The sequence below is a fragment of the Rhea americana genome, unplaced genomic scaffold, assembly GCF_003343005.1.
Source record: "Rhea americana isolate MKP2758 unplaced genomic scaffold, rheAme1 scaffold_118, whole genome shotgun sequence".
NCBI classification, from domain to species: domain Eukaryota; kingdom Metazoa; phylum Chordata; class Aves; order Rheiformes; family Rheidae; genus Rhea; species Rhea americana.
Window position 1 is genome coordinate 311,059 of NW_028185239.1, and position 21,364 is coordinate 332,422.

Here is a 21,364-nt window from a genome sequence, read left to right on the forward strand (position 1 = left end):
AAAAAAAAAAAGCCCCTTAGGGTCAGGAGGGTATGTCTACTTAAGAGGGAATTCTCTTCTCTGCCTGAGGGATAATTCAGTAACTATTTTTCAAAATGTACAGTTGAATAAAAAATCAAAACCTAAATAGTGTAAAATATTTGTGTAAAATATGATCTTATGGAAGATTATACTGTGATGTACTTGTAAAATATGTATAAAATATGATCTTGTGGAAGATAATACTGTGATGCACTTCTAAACAATGTTAAGTATGCTGTTCACTGAAAAAGTAAAACTGTAACATATTAAGACAGTAATTCTGCAGGACAGTAATAAATTATCAATAAAATCTGGAACAAACAAGGCAATGTTGAAAAGCTAGTGTTTGAATCTCAGTGCCTGATTTCCTCCTTTGCTGTTCATTACTTTGCCAGCATGTCATGTGTCTGCTTGACAACTGAGCTCCCTTGCAGCTTCTGACTCTTCTGCTCCCTGTGGGTATCCTCTCACAGCGTACTTTAAGATTCTATAGTGCATCTGTTCCTTGGGTTGTTCTACTTTCCCTTCTCTTACCTGACTGGARTTGCACAGGGAAAGAATATGAATTTAAATTGGTAAATTCTTCATATGAAGTGGACACTTCAATATTAGTGTAAAAAAAAAAAATCTGATTACTTTCCTGAGAAGAAAGCCTGATTGATGGGTAGCAGCTAGTAAACAGCACTATCTTGCTATTTTAGGGAAGGCCTGTGGATTTTCCTCCCTCAAAATTAAAGGCAGGTTATGGAGAACAGGCATGCTACGTTCTGGACTGTTTAGCTGAAGAAGCCTTGAAATACACTGGCTTTAGCTGGAAAAGGTATGTAGTACACTTTTAAGACTTCTGCCTTATACATCATTTTCCAATGAACAAATGTAAATTGTAATTGTAAAGGATAACAGACAAAATGTGATAATGACAGGAAATGTTTCATTTGATACTTCTGTGAGATTCAAAACAAATTCAGCTAGGCTTGAAGCAGTAGGTCAGATTAATTCCTCATGCAGATTCATGCAGTTTAGTGGCATTACTGGCAAGAATGAGTTTTGGTAATTAATAGGCTAAATTAATAAAAAGTTGACTGATTACCTCRTTTTGTTCATTTTCCTATATGTAACTGTTTGCTAATCTGATAGTTCTGTTGAAACATTAATATCCCTTTAGGTCCTATCAATCATTAGCAAAATTCTTAACCTTTACAGCTGGAGGTATGCGCACTATTTGAATCCTGTTACAAATAGGCTGCAGTAACTCTGAGTATTTAATCTGAAGGAAATATCAGGAGAAATTAGATGAAGAATAATTTTAAGTATATGAAAATTTGTTTAAAAGTGCTCTTTTATTTTATTCCCTCCCTCTGATTGGTTTTGTCAGGGTATAGCAAAGTAATTTCTACCTTGGAAATTTTTTATCACTTTATCTATTTAGTACCTGAATTTCATCTGTAAGCCAAAATTCAGACATGTACTTGAATTTCATAAAATTAGACCAAAAGAGAAAATGAATCAAAAGTTAGTCCCCAGCTGCCTTTGCAGTACAAATGTGCTATAGTGCTTAGCATAATAATTAGCCCTCGCTTCGAAGACTAAGTTCAAGTTGAACAAAGGCTTTGAGGCTGAATATTAATTCTATTTGTTTAAAAATATTAGAGACTAATCACTGTCTAGTCATATTCTGCATCATCCATTTTCCTCCTGAAGTCTTTTGTTTGATTAGGAGCAATTTACAGAATAACATCTTATTAACTGTGTTTATAAGCTGGTGTTCTTTGAACATACTGCAGACCAATATATCCAACAGAAGAGCTAGAAGAAGAGGAAATAACAGAAGATGATGCAGAATTAACACTTAATAAACTGGAAGAGGAAGTTGTGGTAAGGTTACCTGACTGACTTTGATTATGTTGGTATTGGTCAACTATGAGATAATTTTTACTCACTGTACATTTTATTTGGCTTTGTTTAGGAAGTATTTTCTACTGTTTTTTCTTTTTTCCCTGCATCTTCTTTCCTGCATCACCACCTTCTCTGTAGGATTTCTTGTTTCCTTTTAGATAAGGTTATAAACTCTTCAGTACAGAACATACAGCCTAATGAGCATTTATAGTTAATACAAGTGTGGTGGTATCTAGCAAGACATTAAAATTAGATAGATTCAGAACTTTTATTTTCTACTGAGGCAAGCTGTTGATGTTCAGTGACACTTGAACCAATCCCTGCTTCCAGAGTTGGCCAATATTTGTTTAAATAGTTGCTCAGCGCCTCATTAATAGAGCGCTAACTGTCATAAATCAGACTTTACTGTAAATACCAAGCAATAACTTTGATACTTAGTTGAGCTGAAGATTTGGGAAGAGAGTAGATGAAAAAGGTCTTCTAGAAACTGAGGATTTGTTTTAAAAATGCCTACAATGACCGAAATAAAAGTTACAGAATTGTTTTTGTAGGGCAATATAATGGCACTTCATCACAATATATTCTATGAATAAAATGTTTATATCATGTCATCCATTCAGGCTGCAAATAAGKCTTTCTATGAGCTCTAATTACCATGACAGATGTAAAGAAAAAAGCAYAAACTATCCCTATATCCTATAGATTATAGTTTCAAGAGCTTTGAAATATCCTTTTCCACCACCATGGCAATGTTTGAGGATCAGCTTTTTTGTTTAGGCCTGTTTACCTGTAATAATTACAGTGAAGTTGCCTTGYCTATGAAGTTGCCTAGCCTTACAAAATAAGGCTATAAATTCAAATATGTTTTTAGCATTTAGTGATGGATAGATGGATGTTGAATAGAAGTTTTGTTACTGATTGACTTTCTCAGCAGATTGTTTTTGAGAGTTGGAGTCTCACTGTCTGCAACCTAGTGGCATAATGTGATCGCAAGGAGGCATCTTCATTTTCACGAGCTTCTCTTGGTGTACTTGAAGTACATTGTTTTACTGCTGATTTAAACAAGACTTTTCTGGAGAGGAAAGCTAGTTGAAAATGATTGAAGTGAAAATAACAAAAAGAAGTTAGTTTCACATCTGGCTTAGCCAAAAGGTGATGATTCTTTGCAAAGTTAATGTAGATCACAAACCAAAATAGTCAAAGCTGTGCCTGAGGAGTACTCACTTGCTGGGCAAGTAAATTATTTGAGGGCAAAAGAATTTTCTGGAGTCTTAAGTGCAACAATACAAGATAGAACATGCCAGAACTATCATATTTTTATATTCAGCTTTTTCAAGTGCTTGGGAACAGCTGAAGGTCACAAATGTGGAAAGTACTATGCTAGTAATGTTATCATATGGCTCTGAATTCAGCCTAACTCATGTGCCACAATAGTCCTCAAAAACATAAGCTGAAGAGTTCACTTCTCTTCCTCTTTTTCTCACAATTTTCCTGAGAGTTGCCTTTTTCTCATTTTTATTAGCCAAGAAAAATTCCAGCCTAATTTTATGCAATATGTAAACACTGGAAAGTAAGTATCAATATCTGGTTGCATTTTTATCTGCTATGAAGTCACCACAGGAAAAGTCTGAATAATTCTGAGAAAGAAAGAGGCATTCAGAATTGCGTGTTTGACAAGCCTCAAAACATAACTGTTGGCTAAGAGCTTTAAAAAAGAAAACARTAAGCTATCTGCTTTTATTTGTGTCTTGTTAAGACCTAAGGTTTAAATGGCGAAGTGGAGAAGAACATTTAACTAAAGCACAGATGAAACTCTTGAAAGAATCTCTGTATTTGCTCTGAGATTGTGTCTTGAGACCATGATTTTCACACCTAACATTCAGTGAAATATTTGAAGCTTGTGTGTTGGTAAAACCACCCAACTAGGTTTAAACCATGCAGATGACCGCGTTTTGGAGCCCCTGTTGGTTCTRCAAGGTTTAATTATATGCTGATATAACAATTTATTTCCAATCCATTGTTGCTGCCAATATATTGATATGTCCTGAATATACTACCTGTATGCATAATGGMATTCAGCAGAATTGCTACTGGTGAAATGCTAATGATGAGCTTCTTTGATTGTTTTTTCCACCTTTACTTCTTTCGAATAAAACTGATGAGGCTGTTAAGGACATGCTTAGTTCTGTATGTCTTGGGGAACCACGTGAACAGTAGCTAGTCCAGCCCAAATCTATTCATTTTCTATCTTCAGTTCTGATAACTACACTTTTATTTTAATGTTGTRTTAGTGTTGTAATACATTCTTCTATGTGCTGCACAAGTACATATTATTTGCATAGCAAAAGAAAGTTCTAATCTAGTCACCATTAATTCCTTGCAGAATTAGGGGGTTAAGGGCCAAATATGCCAGAATCAAATAAGCTAGCATAATGTAAGTGGTCCTTGTTGGTTGAAAACTAGGTAAGGTACAGGAATAAGCTCCCAAGTTTTCACTAATTGAGTCCTGAAGRTGTCTATACTAAGGCCTGTACTATTTCAGCATTCAAAAATTGCTTAGAAAAGGGGTGAATAATGAAAACTGGCTTCAGAGGAAGAGACAAGAACTGACTGAAAAGAACTGCAGAAGGTCAGACTGCACARAGGGGAAGTGTATGGGTGATAAAATGGCAGGTTCAGCATAGATAAAATGGCAGGTGAAGTTCAGCATAGAGAGTAACATATGGGAAAAACATCTTTGATTTTACATACRCAGTGATAGGTTCTGAGCTGATCATGATCACTGAAAAATGAAATCTTGAGTCTAGAATAAATAATTCTACTAACCCATCAGGCCTGTGCTCAGTCATGGGCAAGAAAGTAGGTTGACTGATTGGTGGTATTAGGAAAAAAAATGGAGTGAAACAGAAAGCATCATTCTGGATATCYGTAAAAGATGGCATCATTCTGCAAATGTAAATCCATGTTGCAAACTGCATCTTGAATACTGTGTAGAGGTTTAGCTGTTCCTATTCCTTTTAAAGGGAAAGTTTTATGGCTTGGTTACACCAAAATAGTCCTGTGGTACTGTAACTTCTTGATAATGGCCCATATCATGTTTTTTGTTTGCTTGGCTTTTAATCCTGTAGCACCTCCAGGGAAATGGGAAATGCGAGGCAGTTTCCATCTGCCTGCTCATACCAGAAGATGCTGTGTGTCCTCAGAAGATTTTATGTAAATGCAAGCTCCATTTTCAAAAACTCTCCATGTTCTGATTTGTTCAGAAATTTGGAATTTAATACCCCTTTTCCTGTGCTCCTGCAAAATAAAAATTTTGAAGAAAGAAAATGCAATAATTATTGAAGTCTTACTTTGCAACTTTTCTTAAGGAAGAAGAGTCAGACAGTGAAGAAAACTTCATCGATCTGAATGTTCTAAAGGCACAAACTTACAAATCAGTAAGTTGTTACTCATCCACCCCCTCTTAAGAGGTCTGATATGTTTAGCTCTGATTTATTTATGCTAGACTTAAATYTGAAAATACTTGCATATGCTAAACTTGAAAAATATTCCAACTGAAGTGAATTAGCTTATTYTAAAAGAAAAATAAACAGCCAATTTCCAAAGTGATCTCCCTGCAAGGATGATTTACAAGACATTTTTGCAGAGACTATTACAGAAACAGTGTTAGTTTCTTAAATGCATTTTTATTATTTTTCCCCTGTTATTTCTGAAAATTGTTATAGTTTCTTACATGCATTTCTTTTAAATTCTATGTTCAGAAAAGATACTTACTTCAATTCCTAATCTTTATGAATTCAAAGAAAGCCATTAGAAATTCAGTTATATCAGTAGTTCTAGATCTTTCTGGATATAAGTGATTTATTGATATGAATGCTGTAAGGCATTGTAATGTGGCTTCTAACAGTTCTCACTATGTATAATGATCATCTCTTGTATAAAACTTTTTTTGTTTTTTGTTTTTTTAATGCAGGACATTAATGATTCTGCGAAGCAAGAAGAGATTTTGGAGTCCACGACAGATGCAGCAGAGTGGAATCTGGAAGTGGAACGTGTGCTTCCACAGCTGAAAGTTACAGTCAGGACTGACAATAAGGTATGTGAGAGTGGATTTGTGTGTGTACATTTGGTGAATAAAGTGTGCTTTGAATCAGCAATGTTGATTACATTTCCATTTACATTTATTCTCTTTTTTTGTTATGCCCAGAATCGTTAATAATGATATTATTATCATTATTAATGGTGTTCTAAATAATAATCTTTTCCAAGCCTATCATGTCAGAACCTTTGTTGCTTACTTTGACTCTATAAGAAATACTTCACAATAGTGTTTTCTTCTGTATTGTATAATAATTGCTTTTTTCCTGCTGCTAGCAGGGCACCTTATTTTCATACATTTATCTGAATTCAGTGGAAACTTCTTAAATCATTAAACATTTCCAATGGTTTCATACTTTTGAGAAATTATACCCTCAGTCTAGCAGTTATTAATAGATCTTCCTGGAAGATAACTGAGGAGCTTCTTAACATGCAACTGTTTTATTTGTCAGCCACATAAAAGGTTGATTAAATGGAGTTCATCCTGCTGAACTTCATATGGCAGTAAAATAGGTCTCTATTTCTGATCTAGTCATCATGGGCTTTACTTATATTCAGCAAAAAGAAATGAGTACTCTTAGGACTGATTTTACTTGTCTGGCTAGATAGCTACCTCAAGATGAAATCTATCATTTCCTAGAAATGTGTATTTCTCTCCATAATCCAATCTAAAGAATCTAGAATGAGGACCTCAGATGTAGACATCTGCCTTTGGCCAGTCAAAGTCTAGTGCCTTTTCCTGGCATTGCCACAAGCATTCTTTCTAAGCGCTTGTATAACATGCATGAATTGGTGCAGTATTGAAATTGTGCATTTGTAGTGGCCCAGATAGTTGAGGYGGTGGAGCAGTCTGCAGAGTGATACAGAATTCAATGAAAGATAATTGATCTTGCCAAAAAAAAAAAAAAAAGACTGAGATGTCAAATACATGTTAAATTGCTTGCCTGTTTTACGCTACATTCCCTTCTATGTGAAGAAACTCCTGGTTTTGGCTACCTTCCACTGGTCTTCAGCAAGCCCACCTGTTACAGAGAGCATGATACTTGTTTCCCACATTAAGAAATGAAAGCTTGATAAATGTGTACAGAGAAAATTGAAGCCACAGTAGGAACTGAGTTTTACTAGCTCCCATTTTAATGCATCATCTCTTGACTTTAAGAAATRTGTCAAAATGAACATGAAAAGAGGATTCTTCTTCTAGTTTCTGTGCTTTCAGAAATAAGTGGAAAAAATACTCATTCTAGTTTGACTTTTTTTCTTTTGATAAAGAAGAGTATCATATTCAGTTTCCTCAGCTGTGCATGCATATGTCATACCAGGAGAAAGTTAATAGTTTAACAGAGTGCATTAGAAACTTAATTGTATTTTTACAGTTTTGAGGGAAGGGATTATTTGTTTTCCAGTGTTTGTTGCTTATTTTATTTTTAACTTCAACATTTGGAAAATTGCTAGCAATTGTCACCAGACCAAGAAAAGGATCTTGAGTCTGCTGCCAATGTAAGACATACAGCATACACACATTTTCTTTATTAGCCTTTKTTTAATTCCTGAAGAGACTAGTGGGCATCTGCATACCTGGAAATATCAATGAAACCTCATGAGCTTAATAGCTGTTGAAGGTGCTCACATGTGCTTATCTGATAGAAGCACCAGTCCTTTGGTAGTTATGTGCATGTCCTGTGAAGGTGAGTAGAGTAGCATCACTTCAAGTCAGGGAAACTATTTGTGATTGAAGGCAGGCATGCGTTTATTAAGTATGCAGCTGCCATRTTCCATTTTTCTTTACCTATTTTACAAGAATTGATTTCAAGTGATAAAGATCAATCAGCATCACTTTATTTTTTAACACCTTGACCAATACRCTACCAAAAGATTAAAAATCTTATTAGTATGTTCAGAAACACAATACTGGAATAACATTATTTGTGCAGTGCTGCTACTCTRCTTCATTCTGAACTCAAAGTACTGCCTGCAGCTGTGCTCTGGGTCTTGGGGATGTAGAAGTCTGAACTGATAAGTGAAAATTTGTCATAAAGACTGGAATTAATTTCAGAGTAAAAGATGCCTACCTAGTCATGTTAAAACAGCCCATTTTTTATTCCCCCATCTCTGACTCCATGTGTGTTTTCTATGACTTAGCAATTGCAAATAGTTTTCCTCCCTTCTAGCTTTATCCCACTGCTGAAAACAAGTTTGAGTATTGCTGCATTTTTCATTTCTTTCCATCTTCTTCCTGATAATAGTAAGGGTTAACTAGAAAAGGAAGATCTGATAGTTCTTCTGTATTTGTAGGTCTTGGACATTCAAAGCACTTGTTTTCTCTCCCTAAGAATAAGCTTAGCTAGCAGAGCTATAATCATTGTTTTCAATATTTGTGCCCGGAGTGGTTTCTTGCAGAAATACTTCCATGAAGATCAAATAGACTCTAAAAAACATAGCTACTGCCCTATCATTGAGCATGTCATTGTTTATTTCTAGATCTGAGCATCACATTGCAGTGTTTAGAAGATTTATCAACTGTCACATTAAGCAAGTGCCTCTGGGTATGAACATAGCAGTGGCAGAATRATACATGGTAACAGTACACAAGAGGACTGACCCTGAGTTGGGTATCAGCCTTCCTTTAGCAACCAGTGAAGGATAAAGCTGTATTTTACTTATGTTTTACTTTGTGGCATCTTTCTTTAGGAYTGGAGGATCCATGTAGATCAAATGCATCAGCATAAAGATGGAATTGAATCTGCTTTGAAAGAAACTAGGGTATGTCTTGTATGTGCTATGAATATTCCACTGATTTATCAATRCTTTTATTTTCTCTTTTATTAGATATACATTTAGAGATAGAYTGAAAATTACTTTCYTTAAGATAATGCTGTACAACTAAAAAGGAAATATGTGATAATGATGATTAAGGACAGTGGGACTGGCAAGAAAGATCTTGTGGGAAGTCATTTTACATATGAGGATTAATAGGGATATAACAGTTCATTAACATATTATTAGCATAAGCACATCCTGAGTACAGAGGGCAAAATGGAATAATACAATCTGATTAACAGTTGATTTACAACAAAATAAACAAAAAGCGCTGTCAAATGCTGCTGTTAACTTATTGATGGTAACATTCGTAATTTATCAGGGGGGAGAACTGATGGAAGCACTACAGCTTGAAAAATTTTAGAGATGGGTGAAACAGAAGACGTCCARGAGTAATTCTTCATTGGTTATACATAGTGTTTTGTACTATTTTTCTCTCACTTGTATGATTCCATATCCCTTCTGAATTACAGCATCGTTTTAATGTTCTTTACGTGTTATCTGTATACTGTCAGCCCACAGAATATGATTTTCTAGGGTTACCTTGACAAACTTCATAATGAAATCAGCAGAACATTGGAAAAGATCAACAGCAGGGAAAAGTACATCAACAATCAGTTAGAGCATTTGGTTCAAGAATACCGTTCAGCACAAGCCTTGTTGAGTGAGGTAATGCACAGACCTATTGTGGTTGCTTTCTTTTCTATTAACTTGCTATTAAGTAGGGGAGAAGGGAAAGAAGAATTGGAGGAGTTTTCTGTGAATTCTGCTGTTGAATGTAAACCATGGGAAAAATTCATTGGCTGTCAAATTATATAGTTGTTAAGCTAAATTAGCAGTTTTAATTCAGCTATTCTACAAAGGAAAGTAAATGTTTTTTGCATGAATATTATGTAAATCTGTTGCCAATCTTGAGCTGCTAGTAAATTGCTAGTTCTGCTTTCCTTGTGAAGCTCACACATCTGTGATGAGTGGAAAAACTACAGTGTCAGTCCAGCGCTCATTTCCTAAATTGATTACTTGCGCTAATTTGCACAAAGCACTCTGATTACCGCTCTACTTCATTTAGTTTTTGTATCAATAGACTGCTGTTTGAGAAGCTTCTTAATTTTCTAGTTAGGAATCTTGTGTAAGCTGCCATTTGGCTAGCCCTTTTGCTCCTATTTCTGGGCATTACATAAAAATATGACTAACAGGATTTGACTTCTGTGCTTGCTGTTTACCTTGCTGGTAAACTGAAGTATTGAATATGACTGTTACCTACCTCAGATAATAAACTAGGAACACTGGTGTGCAACTTTGCTATGTAAACTTACTCTGTTCAATAAAAGAAGTAAAAATATGGTGTTGGTACAGGATGATTTTTGATCTCTTGATTTCCAGATATATGGGGTAGGGGAGASAGGATTCACTGCAGAATGACTGCAAACTTAATTTCAGATTATGCAAAATATTCTCAAAGTTATTTTTTGTAACACTTTGAAAAAGATTACTGTAGCAGTATCTTTTGATTTGTTTACAGCTAAAGAAACAGCAGCTTACATTTTCTACTTGAGTCATAAACTGAAATTTCAAGAGAGTAATTTACTGTTGAAAGTATTCTGGATTTCAGTATTAGGCTCTGTCTCCATTCTGATAAATTTTCTGTGTGTTTGTTTCCTCACATGTAAATAATATTAGGAAAACCTACTTCTTACTGTGTATGCATTAGGGCTGTGACTAACAATTTTTAAGACTGCTTTAAATTTATGAATGATAGTCATTGTATGGGCTGATGTTTCAAGGAAAACCTTATATGTATCACCCTGTTAATGTCATTAGGACACTGTGGGAGACCTGGGCTTGTGACTCATGACGTCAGGTTCTGGTGTTATRAATTCTCTGAGCTATATGTGTATATTTCTTCAGTTTTTATCATTAGAGCAAAAAAATTGCTTCTTTCCAGGCTAGAGAGAAGTACCAGGAGGGAAGTGGAGGAGTAACCGAGAGGATTAAAGTGCTTTCAGAGGTAAAATATGTTTTCACATAATTTGCATTTTGCTTATTTTAAAATGTTTCAGAGACTTAGTGTTTGCGATTTTATAAACTTAGGTTTTTTTCTTGTTCTTAGGTTCTTTTCTAGATGTGTTCTTGTGTTAAAGCTTAATATGTTTGTTGAGTGAAAGTGGTCTAGTCAGATCCCTGAATTTTCATCCCAGGTTCCCATTGATTTTTAACTTGTGAACTTGGGCAAGGTATTTTTAAGCTCTCTTAATTTCCCCAATTTGTAAATGAGGGTAAATGTTCCTGTATGTTATAGCCTCTCTCCTAGAATTATTGAGGATTAATCAAGTCACATCTATGCAGCCTTTGGAAGAAGAGAAACTCAACTCTTATTTTTGGTAAAAATGAACACACACAAAAAAAGAAATTTTCACTTTCCAAGTATTTGAAATATTATTTGACCAAATAGTAATTTTGACGCCAGTCAAACTTAGGACTGTGTTTCTGGTAATTTCTTTTAAATCCATGTTGCAACAAATAAAAACAAAACCCAGACACCTAATCCTCCAATTTTCAACCCTTAGGCCAATTCAGAACTTCTCAGAATAGTTCAATTGTTTGGATTTGAAAAGTCTACTTTATTTATTAGAGGCTAATAGATCTGAAATAGTCACGTAATAGACCCCACTGTGAGARCTTGTTGGAAATCTAAAAGAGGTCTGAGACTTTAGGTAGGTAATAATCATAGCAGCTTAACAAAAGTTTTCTGTCAAAGATTTCTTAGTGTATGGCTTCTGCAGAATTTGAACTTCTTTCTATTTCACTCTTCAAGGAGTAGTTTTGAAAAAGAGAGTACTTTATGATGACTTCAGATTTAAAATGTTTTCGTGCTTTGGAAATAGTTGACAGATTAGTACAGAAATGTATGTCACAGGTTAGTAGACTTGGAACTAGATTAATAAAGGGGTGCATATCTATGCTAAATTAAACATAACGGGTGTTACCATAGACTTACCCTCAAGGATGTGATCAAATCWCAGCCCACTAGGTGATATGGTGACAATGTATCAATATTGTCACCAATACAATACAATAAGAATGAAGTGACGTGGTTTTTTGTTTGCTTGTTTTAACTGAAAAGGCTTCACTGAAGCCTTAACGTGAAAGGCTTTTCGTTTTTATATTATAGCCAAAAATATTAAATAATTACCTTGAATGTAGCTTTGAATCACATAGTTGCATTTCATCATCTATAAAGGCAAACTGGTTGATAGTCAGTGCTGAAATGTATTTTATTCTTTATATATGCATTTCACATATGTATAGCCATGCCAGCAGATTTTGCTACTGCTTCGTCTTTTCCTGCAGTAGCATTGCTCAGGGTTCCAYCATCGCCTGCTGAAGCCTTGCTGTTTCCAGAAGTGCAGTTGTCATAGTCATTTGGTGAATCTTGGTCTGTAGTGATATCGCAGTGTTCTGCACTGCAACACTTGCACTGTTCTTTTTATTACTTTGGGAAGTGCAGATTCTCAGTAATATCAATGCTGCTTAGCCAACCTTTTACAATTTTTGCTATAGTTTTTACTACATTTAGAATTTAAATTAAATTAAATTTTCATCATAGTTGAAAAAAATTGTTTCTCTGGATACAACAGTTAAGACAGATCTCTCTTTTTTTTAATGAATGCAGTCATTCAAAAGAATGGTTTGTTTTTTATACTTGATGTTCATCTGGTTTAACTAATAAAATCTTCTCTAATTTAAGATTACAGAAGTATTAGAGAGAGTAAAGCAGGAAATGGAAGAGAAAGGAAGCAGCATGACTGATGGTGGTAAGTATGTTTCTTACCTCAAACAAAACACCCGTTTTCTCAGTGACAGATACATAATTGGACCTTTACTAAAGAAAAATAAACAGTCAGAGTGAGGGACTAATCTAAAATATCAATACTAAAWTTTTTTAAAGTGTCTAAGGAAAAGAGGTCATAACCCCTTTCAGAAGGTTATGTATGTCTGTGGAAGCTAGGGATGCCAGCATTTCCTTCCTTTACTAAATTACCTACAAAATCTAAGACAAAACTTTCGGGGCTCAGATTTTAATAACTGGTAACTTACTGAAGGCATTTCACACACATGCAGGTTCAAGCGCGGTAACTCAAATTGTTACTGGCAGTAGCTATAAGGTTCTCTGCTAAGGCTAGCTGGAGTCAGAAAATTCGTTCTGGTGCTTGTGATGGACTTCTTCAATATTTAAAACTATGTAGCTATTTGAATTAGTTTGTCTCAGACTCGGGGTTTAATGGCTTATTTTTTCTGATAAAGGGATTCTGTTCCAACTCTATAACGAGTACAAATGCAGAAACAAATTGATGCACATTATTGTATGGCTAAATATGCAGGCTGTATCTGTATTTAGCTGTAACCACAATGGCTAATTTACTTAAATAGTCACAGCTGTTGTTTTATAAGTAAATTTTGAGCATGGTCACTGGGAAGGAGCTATTCACCTACCTTGCAACACACTTTCTGTACTACAGCATGGACAAAAATCAGGATAAACTCCAAAGCCTAAAATCACAAGGATCAKCAGGATGCAGCAGCATTTGTAGGATGATACTAGTTGGGAGTGAGGGATTAGAAATTAAGTTTTAATAGCTTTTTAATAGCTATTTTAATAGCTTTTTCACAAGTAAGATGACCTATACCGTAACCCAACTCAGCTATGAGGATGCGGCTTACAACTGAGCAAAATACATCACTGACAAACCTATCCTAATGTTTATGCACATCTTTACGCAGATCCAAGATGTCAAAGACAGCAAAGTTGTCACTGTCTGTTTTCATCTTTAAAGTGTCTTGCATATTAAAAATAATGTATCAGTACAGTCATGTCTCTAGAGTAGAACACCCTTTTGTTCATTCAATTCTTCAATTTTAAGGAGAGAATTATAAGAATGCTTGTTGTGTTAAGTCAGCTGACAGAGAGATGTGCTATTTATCTTTTTTAAACAGCTCCTCTAGTGAAGATTAAACAGGCCTTAACAAAACTGAAGCAAGAAACTATTCAGATGGACATACGAATTGGTGTAATGGAACACACCTTACTCCAGTCAAAGCTAAAAGAGAAATCAAATATGACTAGAGATATGCATGCAACAGTGATTCCAGAAACCACAGTAGGTGCCTATTAAAATTGTTTGGAACTGACTTGATATGCACAAAATACAGTTTTCCATCATTTGCTTTTCTGTTATTTTGGATATTTTTTCCTTTTGTTTTTCTACTTTGGTGGGTTTGGGGTTTTTTGTTTGTTTTTTTTTAACAAGGTGCTTGTTGTGCACTTTTAAGTAACATTATGCACACTTTGGACTCAACATGGACCTACATTTAGTTTTTTGCTTTAAAGATTTACTGCAAATGTCTTACAAATATACTAATAAATTCTTATTAATGAACATGTCTACTTCATTGTAGAATGCTAAGGAATGTGAAAGTRTATAGAATTTTACTGACACAGCCTGTAATCTTTAAACCTGATTAGATATTCTACAGTGCTGAAGGAAAATTGCTTGCAAAGGACTTGAAAGGAATTCAAAATGTCTATTATTGCCATTTACATATATTAAAGTATTTAATTKCTGATATTGAAATAATACAGCATTACCCTTCCTAAAAGCCTGGGTCAAATTTGATTTCAGCTGCAAGTCAAAGTAAATTGTTGCTTCCACTTGAAGTTTATGAACCGAGCATAGTAATCTAAAATGTTGATTTCAAGTCACTGGGCCCCACTGAAAATCAGACTGTGGTTGAAAGGCAATCACTGGTTAGCATCATGACTCCAGGAAGATCTTTATGTGTATGATCAATGAAGATGAATGTGATCTAGTGTTTACTGATCTGACATTCACATGAAACGTGGGCTCCATTCCCTGCATGACTTTACTCATGGAGTGGCCCTTTTCCTTAGCCCTGTGGTGGGTGGATATGTAATGTTTCCGTCAAGAYCTGTTCTACTGGTATTTCTCTGAAATTCTGAGTATTTAAAATTATTCACAATTAGGATGAAGCAAGAAGGTTTCTGTATATGTCACTATTGGATGCATGTTCCCAAGCTGTTACAAATTCTTTTCTCTGTGTCTGTTGTACAGCCTTGAATTTATTCTGACCTTGATGTCTGGATAACATAAGTAAGTTTACTGTTATGTTTCCATAAGGACAAAGGTGCAAAGCAGAAACTAGACAGTACTTGCAGGGGGCACACAACATGACACACTCCACACTAGTGCTGGGACAATTTTGGTGTGTTCCTATGGCAGTTCAGAGCCACAGCTGAGCCCTGTACAACTTTGTGAATGCACAACCCCATTCCTCACTTTTTTTTCTTTTTTGGAGTAGTCATCTGACATGGATGTTTTTTGTAGTTATTTTTATTTTTACATTGCCTGTAACAGAAGCAATAAAAAGATAATCTACGCAAAGGCCGGAAAATGTGAAAACTGATGTGGAGATCGCTACTGGCTTTCTGTTTTTCCTTTTGGTATCATCACTGTATTTCAGAGTCGCTTTGTATTAGCATTGAGTCAAATGTTGCTTTCACTTGCAGCATACATAAAGCCCCATTGACTTCATTTGGATTATTCTTGATTTCTGTCATTGTCAGAACACTTAATTTTGATCTCTGTCAGGTATAAATGTTACCAAATCTAGATGTATAATATAAAATGAAATAAAAATATAGAGAGATGGGGCTGGAAACGTCATGGCAACAGTGAACTCTTTCTCTTGGTAAACATGAGCTAGAAAGTGGTTCTAGAGGTTATAAGCTAATGGAGTGTGGAGTGAAGAACAAGCCATATTAATATACTAGTACATCCTTTGGATTACTAATGTTTGTAAACCATAGACAAAATTGTTAGAATTCCAGTTATATCAAATTCCTCCCCTAACTTCTGTAGGTAATTCCACTCATCTTGCAACAGTTTCTCACTCAAAAGCAAATYTGTCACGTCAGCAGTATTTTGTAGAAACAATGGATGTGTCCTGTGTAAAACAAAAAGACGCTTGACCAGCTTGACTGTCAGTCAGTCCCATGGGTGTCAAGTTTCTCAACTTTGTGCTTCAGTATTTCATTTGCAAAAAAMAAAACTCCCCAAAACAAAAACAAAAAACACCCCCGCAGATTTTAATAAATGAAAAGCAATATGTAAATGCTAAATATTATAATTTACCTGTGCAAGCAGCTGCCAAAAATCTCTATGAATCACACCTAGAAATCAGTTTCCAACCTCTTTGCTGCCTACCTATATCCTCCTACATCCAGCTTAAATTAGAAAAGTTATTATTCATGTTCCCTTTATAAGGTGGTGTTGCTACTGCATATTTACTTTAACAGTGGGTTTATTTCAACTTAGGATAAAGCAAACCCTTCTGCATTGCCTGCAAAGCACACAAATGCTTTAGGATTGCTGTATAAATGCTGTTTATGTAAATTCTTTCCCCCCAAACTACTCCTTTGTGCTAATACAACAAATAAATTTAATAAAAACCTTGCCTTATGTTGATCAAGATTCTTTCTCTGTTTTAAAATACTCTTATGTGGTATAAAGGTCTCCAGAAGGGAAGCTAATGTCCTTTATGCCAAAGTAATTCTAAAATAGTGTGCTAATTATATGTAATTCATCTACATTATTTTTCACAGTACTGTCTGAAACTGCATTTATCTATGCATGACACTTCTGTTGTCATAAGTTAATTTTCATCTAGCAAAGAGTAGCATTTGCCCAAGGAACAGTAAAATCACTTGAACCTGCTTTGAAAGCAATCTGACCAAGGCAGCAAGTAGCCACACCACCTTCCTTGAAAGCATGAGGAGAGCAATGGAATCTGCCATGAGAAGTCTGAAAGGCTGTTCTAAAAAAAAAAAGATTATCCATATAATTATTCCACTAGTGGATCGATGCAGGAAGCAGGTGTCATGTTAAAACTAAATCACATTATTTCCTACAACACTTGTATCTAACACAAAGTCAGAACTGAAGACYAATGGAATTAAGGTGTCCCTAAGATGTAGGGGATAGGAGGTAGTAGGGCATGTATGAAGCTGTGGTGTGCTATAAAAGTCTCCTATCTTCTGAAGAATATTTGGAGACAGAAATCTCTTGAAAGGGAAAACAAATGTCCATCTACCATTAAACTCTGGCACTTTCTTGGAGTATACCTCTGCAATGCACTGCGACATACAAAAAAAATCACCATGAATATTACTATGAGTTACAGTAAGAGCAATTAAGTCATCTTTACATGACATACAAATAGGGCTAAGCCTGAATCAAGAGCYTGCATGTGAATGTTTCCAGCTTCTGAGCTCTCTGAATTTTGCATCCAAATTTTGCAGCCTGGGCTTCTATCCAAATTTGACAAATGTTAATTAAAAAAGAAGGAATTAGTGTGAAGCTGCTTCTTCTGATGCTGGCTCTCGTCCCACTCTAAGAATGTCAGTGCTGCAGTGTGCCGCCACAGTGCAGCTGCACGTGCGTGTGCACATGCGTTGAACACACGCCTGCCTGTCAGTTTGCTGAAGCTAGCAGCTGACTTTGGCAGCATAAAAACATCACTGAGAATACTCTGTCCTGGCTCCTGCAGCCTCACTGCCTTCCACTTTCACATTGATATGTTAAAGTTTTTTGAAGTGGCTGGGTGTTTTCTGAGAAAGAGTTGAAATAGAATCTTAGAATYGGTAAGGTTGGAAGGGACCTCTGGAGATCATCTAGTCCAACCGCCCTGCTCAGCAGCGTCACCTAGAGCATGTTAGGCAGGGCTGCATCCAGGCGGGCTTTGAACATCTCCAGAGAAGGAGACTCCACAACCTCTCTGGGCAGCCTGTGCCAGTGCTCCGTCACTCTAACAGGGAAGAAGTTCCCCCTCAYGKTCAGGCGGAACTTCCYGTGGTTCAGTTTSTGCCCATTGCCTCTTGTCATGTCACATGGGACAACTGAAAAGAGTTTGTCCCCATCCCCTTGACACCCTCCCTWCAGGTACTTGTACACATCGATAAGATCCCCCCCTCAGTCTTCTCTTCCCCAGGCTAAACAGGCCCAGCTCTCGAAGCTGTTCCTCCTAGGGCAGATGCTCGAGYCCTCTGATCATCCTCGTAGCCCTACRCTGGACTCTCTCCAGTACCTYCATGTCTCTCTTGTCCTGGGGAGCCCAGAACTGGACGCAGTACTCTGGATGAGGCCTCACCAGGGCTGAGGAGAGGGGYAGGATCACCTCCCTTGACCTGCTGGCAACACTCTTCCTAATGCAGCCCAGGAGACCATTGGCCTTCAAMTAAAACTTGGGAAAATCATGGCTTGTAACATCAGTACATGTGAGCTTAAGTAAACAGATGATAGGAAAGCCAGATTATGTATTGTTCAAAGGTGGGGAGTTTCCACAGAGGGCTGTGAGGTTGCAAAAGTGTGTTTTTTTTTTTTTTTTTATTTTTTTTTTTAATCTGCTGTTTCCTCCTCTTGACATATTTCTTTCTTCAGCAAACACAATTACTATGGTTTTCCCAGCTATTAGCCTATTAGCTAACATTTGGTTGTTGCTGCAGGGCTTGACTTTACTGGAAATGTCTTCCAGTTTCCTTGGAAAGGYCCCACCCTTTTGGAGATAATTCTTCACAGACAAGCCTGGCATGAGTGAGGTGGAGGGTGGTTTTCTTGTGAGCAAATATCAATTTGAATAATGCTAGTCTGTTGCTTATCATATACAGTTGGACTTACATTTTTTGTTCCTGGTCCTAAGTAATTAAGATGGCTTATACCCCAGTACTCCAAGCCAGTACTCAGCCACTGCTGAGACATGCTAGTCATTCACAGGTGTCTTAATTCTCTGTTGTAAAAATTAACAAAGGTGAATAATTTAAGGTCAGAAGTACAGAATAATTATTTTTAACAATATTCTTCTTGACTCAATAATCATACTTGTTCATTCAAAGTATTTTCYGTTTCCATGGCTTTCAAGGGATGGCAGTACTTCAAACAACATCTTAATGTTACTTGGCAGTAGCCTGAAGAATTAAGCTGTGAATCGTAGCCATCCCTTGGGCTAGTTTTCCTATCCCTGCTCCTCTGCTCTATTTTTATGGCTGAAGTTTCTTACTGTATCTTGGGSTGAGGGGGGGAGGGAAGAGAAGGGGATATATACTTTCTGACAAGATTTTTGAGAGATTTCTCTATCCTTYTGTCAGTGTTGCTGGTCCATGATCGTGTTACCTCCCCTCAAAGAACCCATTTGGGAGAGAATACAAGCCATTAGTCAGACCAAGTGAGACAGGCGATTGTGAAATTTTCCGGGATCTAGAGCCAAAAAATGTCACAGAAGGTTTAAAAAGGTTTTGCAATCTGTTGATCATTGTTTTCTTTGCTAGAGGGAGTGTACAAGTTCCCAGTAGGATGGCAACAGGGATTTCTGCAGAGTTTGATAAATGCTATCAAACAACAGTAAAAACAATGAAAATCCTGTGATCTTAAGAGTGCCATTCACTAATTTTGCAGTAATCTGTCTGGCAACCATTTCATTACAGCTTTCAGTAAATGCCCATATTACGCCCTATAAAACATACCTGGGATTTTTTATTATCTTCAGATGTACTATATGGCAACAAAAAAGAAAAACTATTGTTCTGAGAAGACTGTTCCTGGGCAAAAATGGTTTACTTTGGGTATTCTAGGCTGAGAATGTGTTATTGCTAAATGTACTCTAATACAACTCTGCTTTAGCAAAAATGTACTTAATATTAAGTATGGGTGTGTAAAATCTCTATTGAAAAACAGAATTACAGATAACTGTGTTAGAAAAGATATACAATTAAAGGTCAATTAGATTTTCTTTCTGTTGTATRTAGGATTGATAAAGAGGTAACAAATTCAAACTGACGGAATGAAAAAGCATCCTTTGAAAAGCTCTTCCATAGTCTCTTAGCTTAAATATAGAAGATTTGCCTTCACTTAGTTGTATTTCCTTCATTGCTTTCTAATCAGTCCTCCRTTCCTCGTCACTCTTAGATGTGAAGCTTACTCCTCCATGATGATGATTCCTTTCAGATATGTAATGACAGAGATTTTGCATTTCATAGCTAGAATGTTTTCTGCAAACATTTAGAGACTGCTCATACAGCCATGAGCCAGACTAGCACTGCAGGCATAAAGCAAATTCTCATTGACCACAAACAGTGTAACATAGCAAGGCAGAACTAGAGTCTCTGCTGTGCCTAGCGACAAAAGATTGACTCATTACATTACAGTCTTCAGTTTTCAGTAAAAATGTATGTTTTTAGAGTTTAGTCTACATTTAAAAGTTGTGCTGACACAGCAGTGTTGGGGGGGGAGGTTCAGCATTCCTACTTTTTTCTTTCATAGTTGTGTTTGACAAACATACCCTGCTATATAGTACGTATTCAGTCTCTGCTGAAAACCATTTCCAGTCTAGCTCTCAAACTCTTGTGCTATTTGGCTGTTTGTCCTAAATGTTGACAGCCCCAACTTACATGGTTGCAAAGAAAAGTTTTACAACATGACCGGAATATAACTGATGTGGTTAGTCTGTCTGAATATATGGTAGCCAGGATGTAAACAACGTGGTGCAACTTTGTAGGGTGTCACATGTAAGCACCCACTGCTGGGAGGTGGCGGTCTTGCTGACATCGTTTTCATCTGAGTGTCAAGAGGAGAGCAGGAGCAGTAAGATGGACCTGGCAAAGGAACCTTAGCTGCTCTGCTAAGTATTTTAAGTCCCCTGCTGCTCTGACAGACTGTAGGAGGGAAGGCAGACCTAACCTGCTACCACAACTACACATAAACAGAAAGGGGAGGTCCATGGTAGTTGTCACCCTTCTGTTAAAAGCAGCTAATCAAAAATCAGTGTCTCATTGATCGCTGTAATGGAGGAGGAGAGAATGGTTATCAAGAGAGGAAGTTATTTCTGTGCCCAGAAAGAATTTAAAAAGCAGCAAATAATACACATAACCTGCTCACAAATTCAAGTCTTCTCCTGGAAGACCTATTACTTGCTCCTTTGGCTTGTTCTCAGGGTCAGGCTACCCATGCTTCTGAGTCAGGATTASCTTTTCTCACTGTGTTTTTTTCCAGGTCTTCACTGTCTCACTGTTCACGTTTCCAAAAACTGTAATCTTTCTCCCTAAAGCCCTCAGAACTCTGGATGGATTTTCTTTTCTCTTTGTCTGGAGGAGAGATGTATTTGTGTTTCAGGCTTTCAAAACCCCTCATATTTCAACCACCTGCTTCTGCAAAGAAACTTTTTCTCATACGCATCTTAAAGAGCTGTAAATGTGCCCAGAGTTTCGAAGTAACTTACCTCAGCCTTTAAAAGCAGAAGGTTTGATTAGGAAAAGGGAACTTTTTGCTTTTGAAACACCATTCTCATGGTGTGCAAGAGAAGGACAAATGGGAGGAGAAAACGAGGCCACCAGATGAATGAAGCCTTTGGAATGTTGTAATACTCCTTTTAGACCCAGATTGTTATCCTAYGGCCATATATTCAG

At 36.5% G+C, this 21,364-nt stretch overlaps 1 protein-coding gene across 3 annotated transcripts in view; it reads left to right on the forward strand.

Annotated features, from left to right (window-relative positions):
• Positions 1 to 16,380, forward strand: part of IFT57 (intraflagellar transport 57) — a 19,959-nt gene extending 3,579 nt beyond the window's left edge. For all 3 annotated transcript variants that reach the window (XM_085319051.1, XM_085319059.1, XM_085319070.1), the window contains 9 exons: positions 723 to 841; positions 1,806 to 1,896; positions 5,286 to 5,354; positions 5,891 to 6,013; positions 8,704 to 8,775; positions 9,370 to 9,501; positions 10,778 to 10,840; positions 12,581 to 12,647; positions 13,828 to 16,380. In XM_085319051.1, the coding sequence (XP_085175177.1) occupies positions 723 to 841; positions 1,806 to 1,896; positions 5,286 to 5,354; positions 5,891 to 6,013; positions 8,704 to 8,775; positions 9,370 to 9,501; positions 10,778 to 10,840; positions 12,581 to 12,647; positions 13,828 to 14,006 (915 nt within the window). In that variant the 3' untranslated portion in view covers positions 14,007 to 16,380. The remainder of the gene's footprint in view (positions 1 to 722; positions 842 to 1,805; positions 1,897 to 5,285; positions 5,355 to 5,890; positions 6,014 to 8,703; positions 8,776 to 9,369; positions 9,502 to 10,777; positions 10,841 to 12,580; positions 12,648 to 13,827) is intronic.
• The last annotated feature ends 4,984 nt before the right edge of the window (positions 16,381 to 21,364 follow it).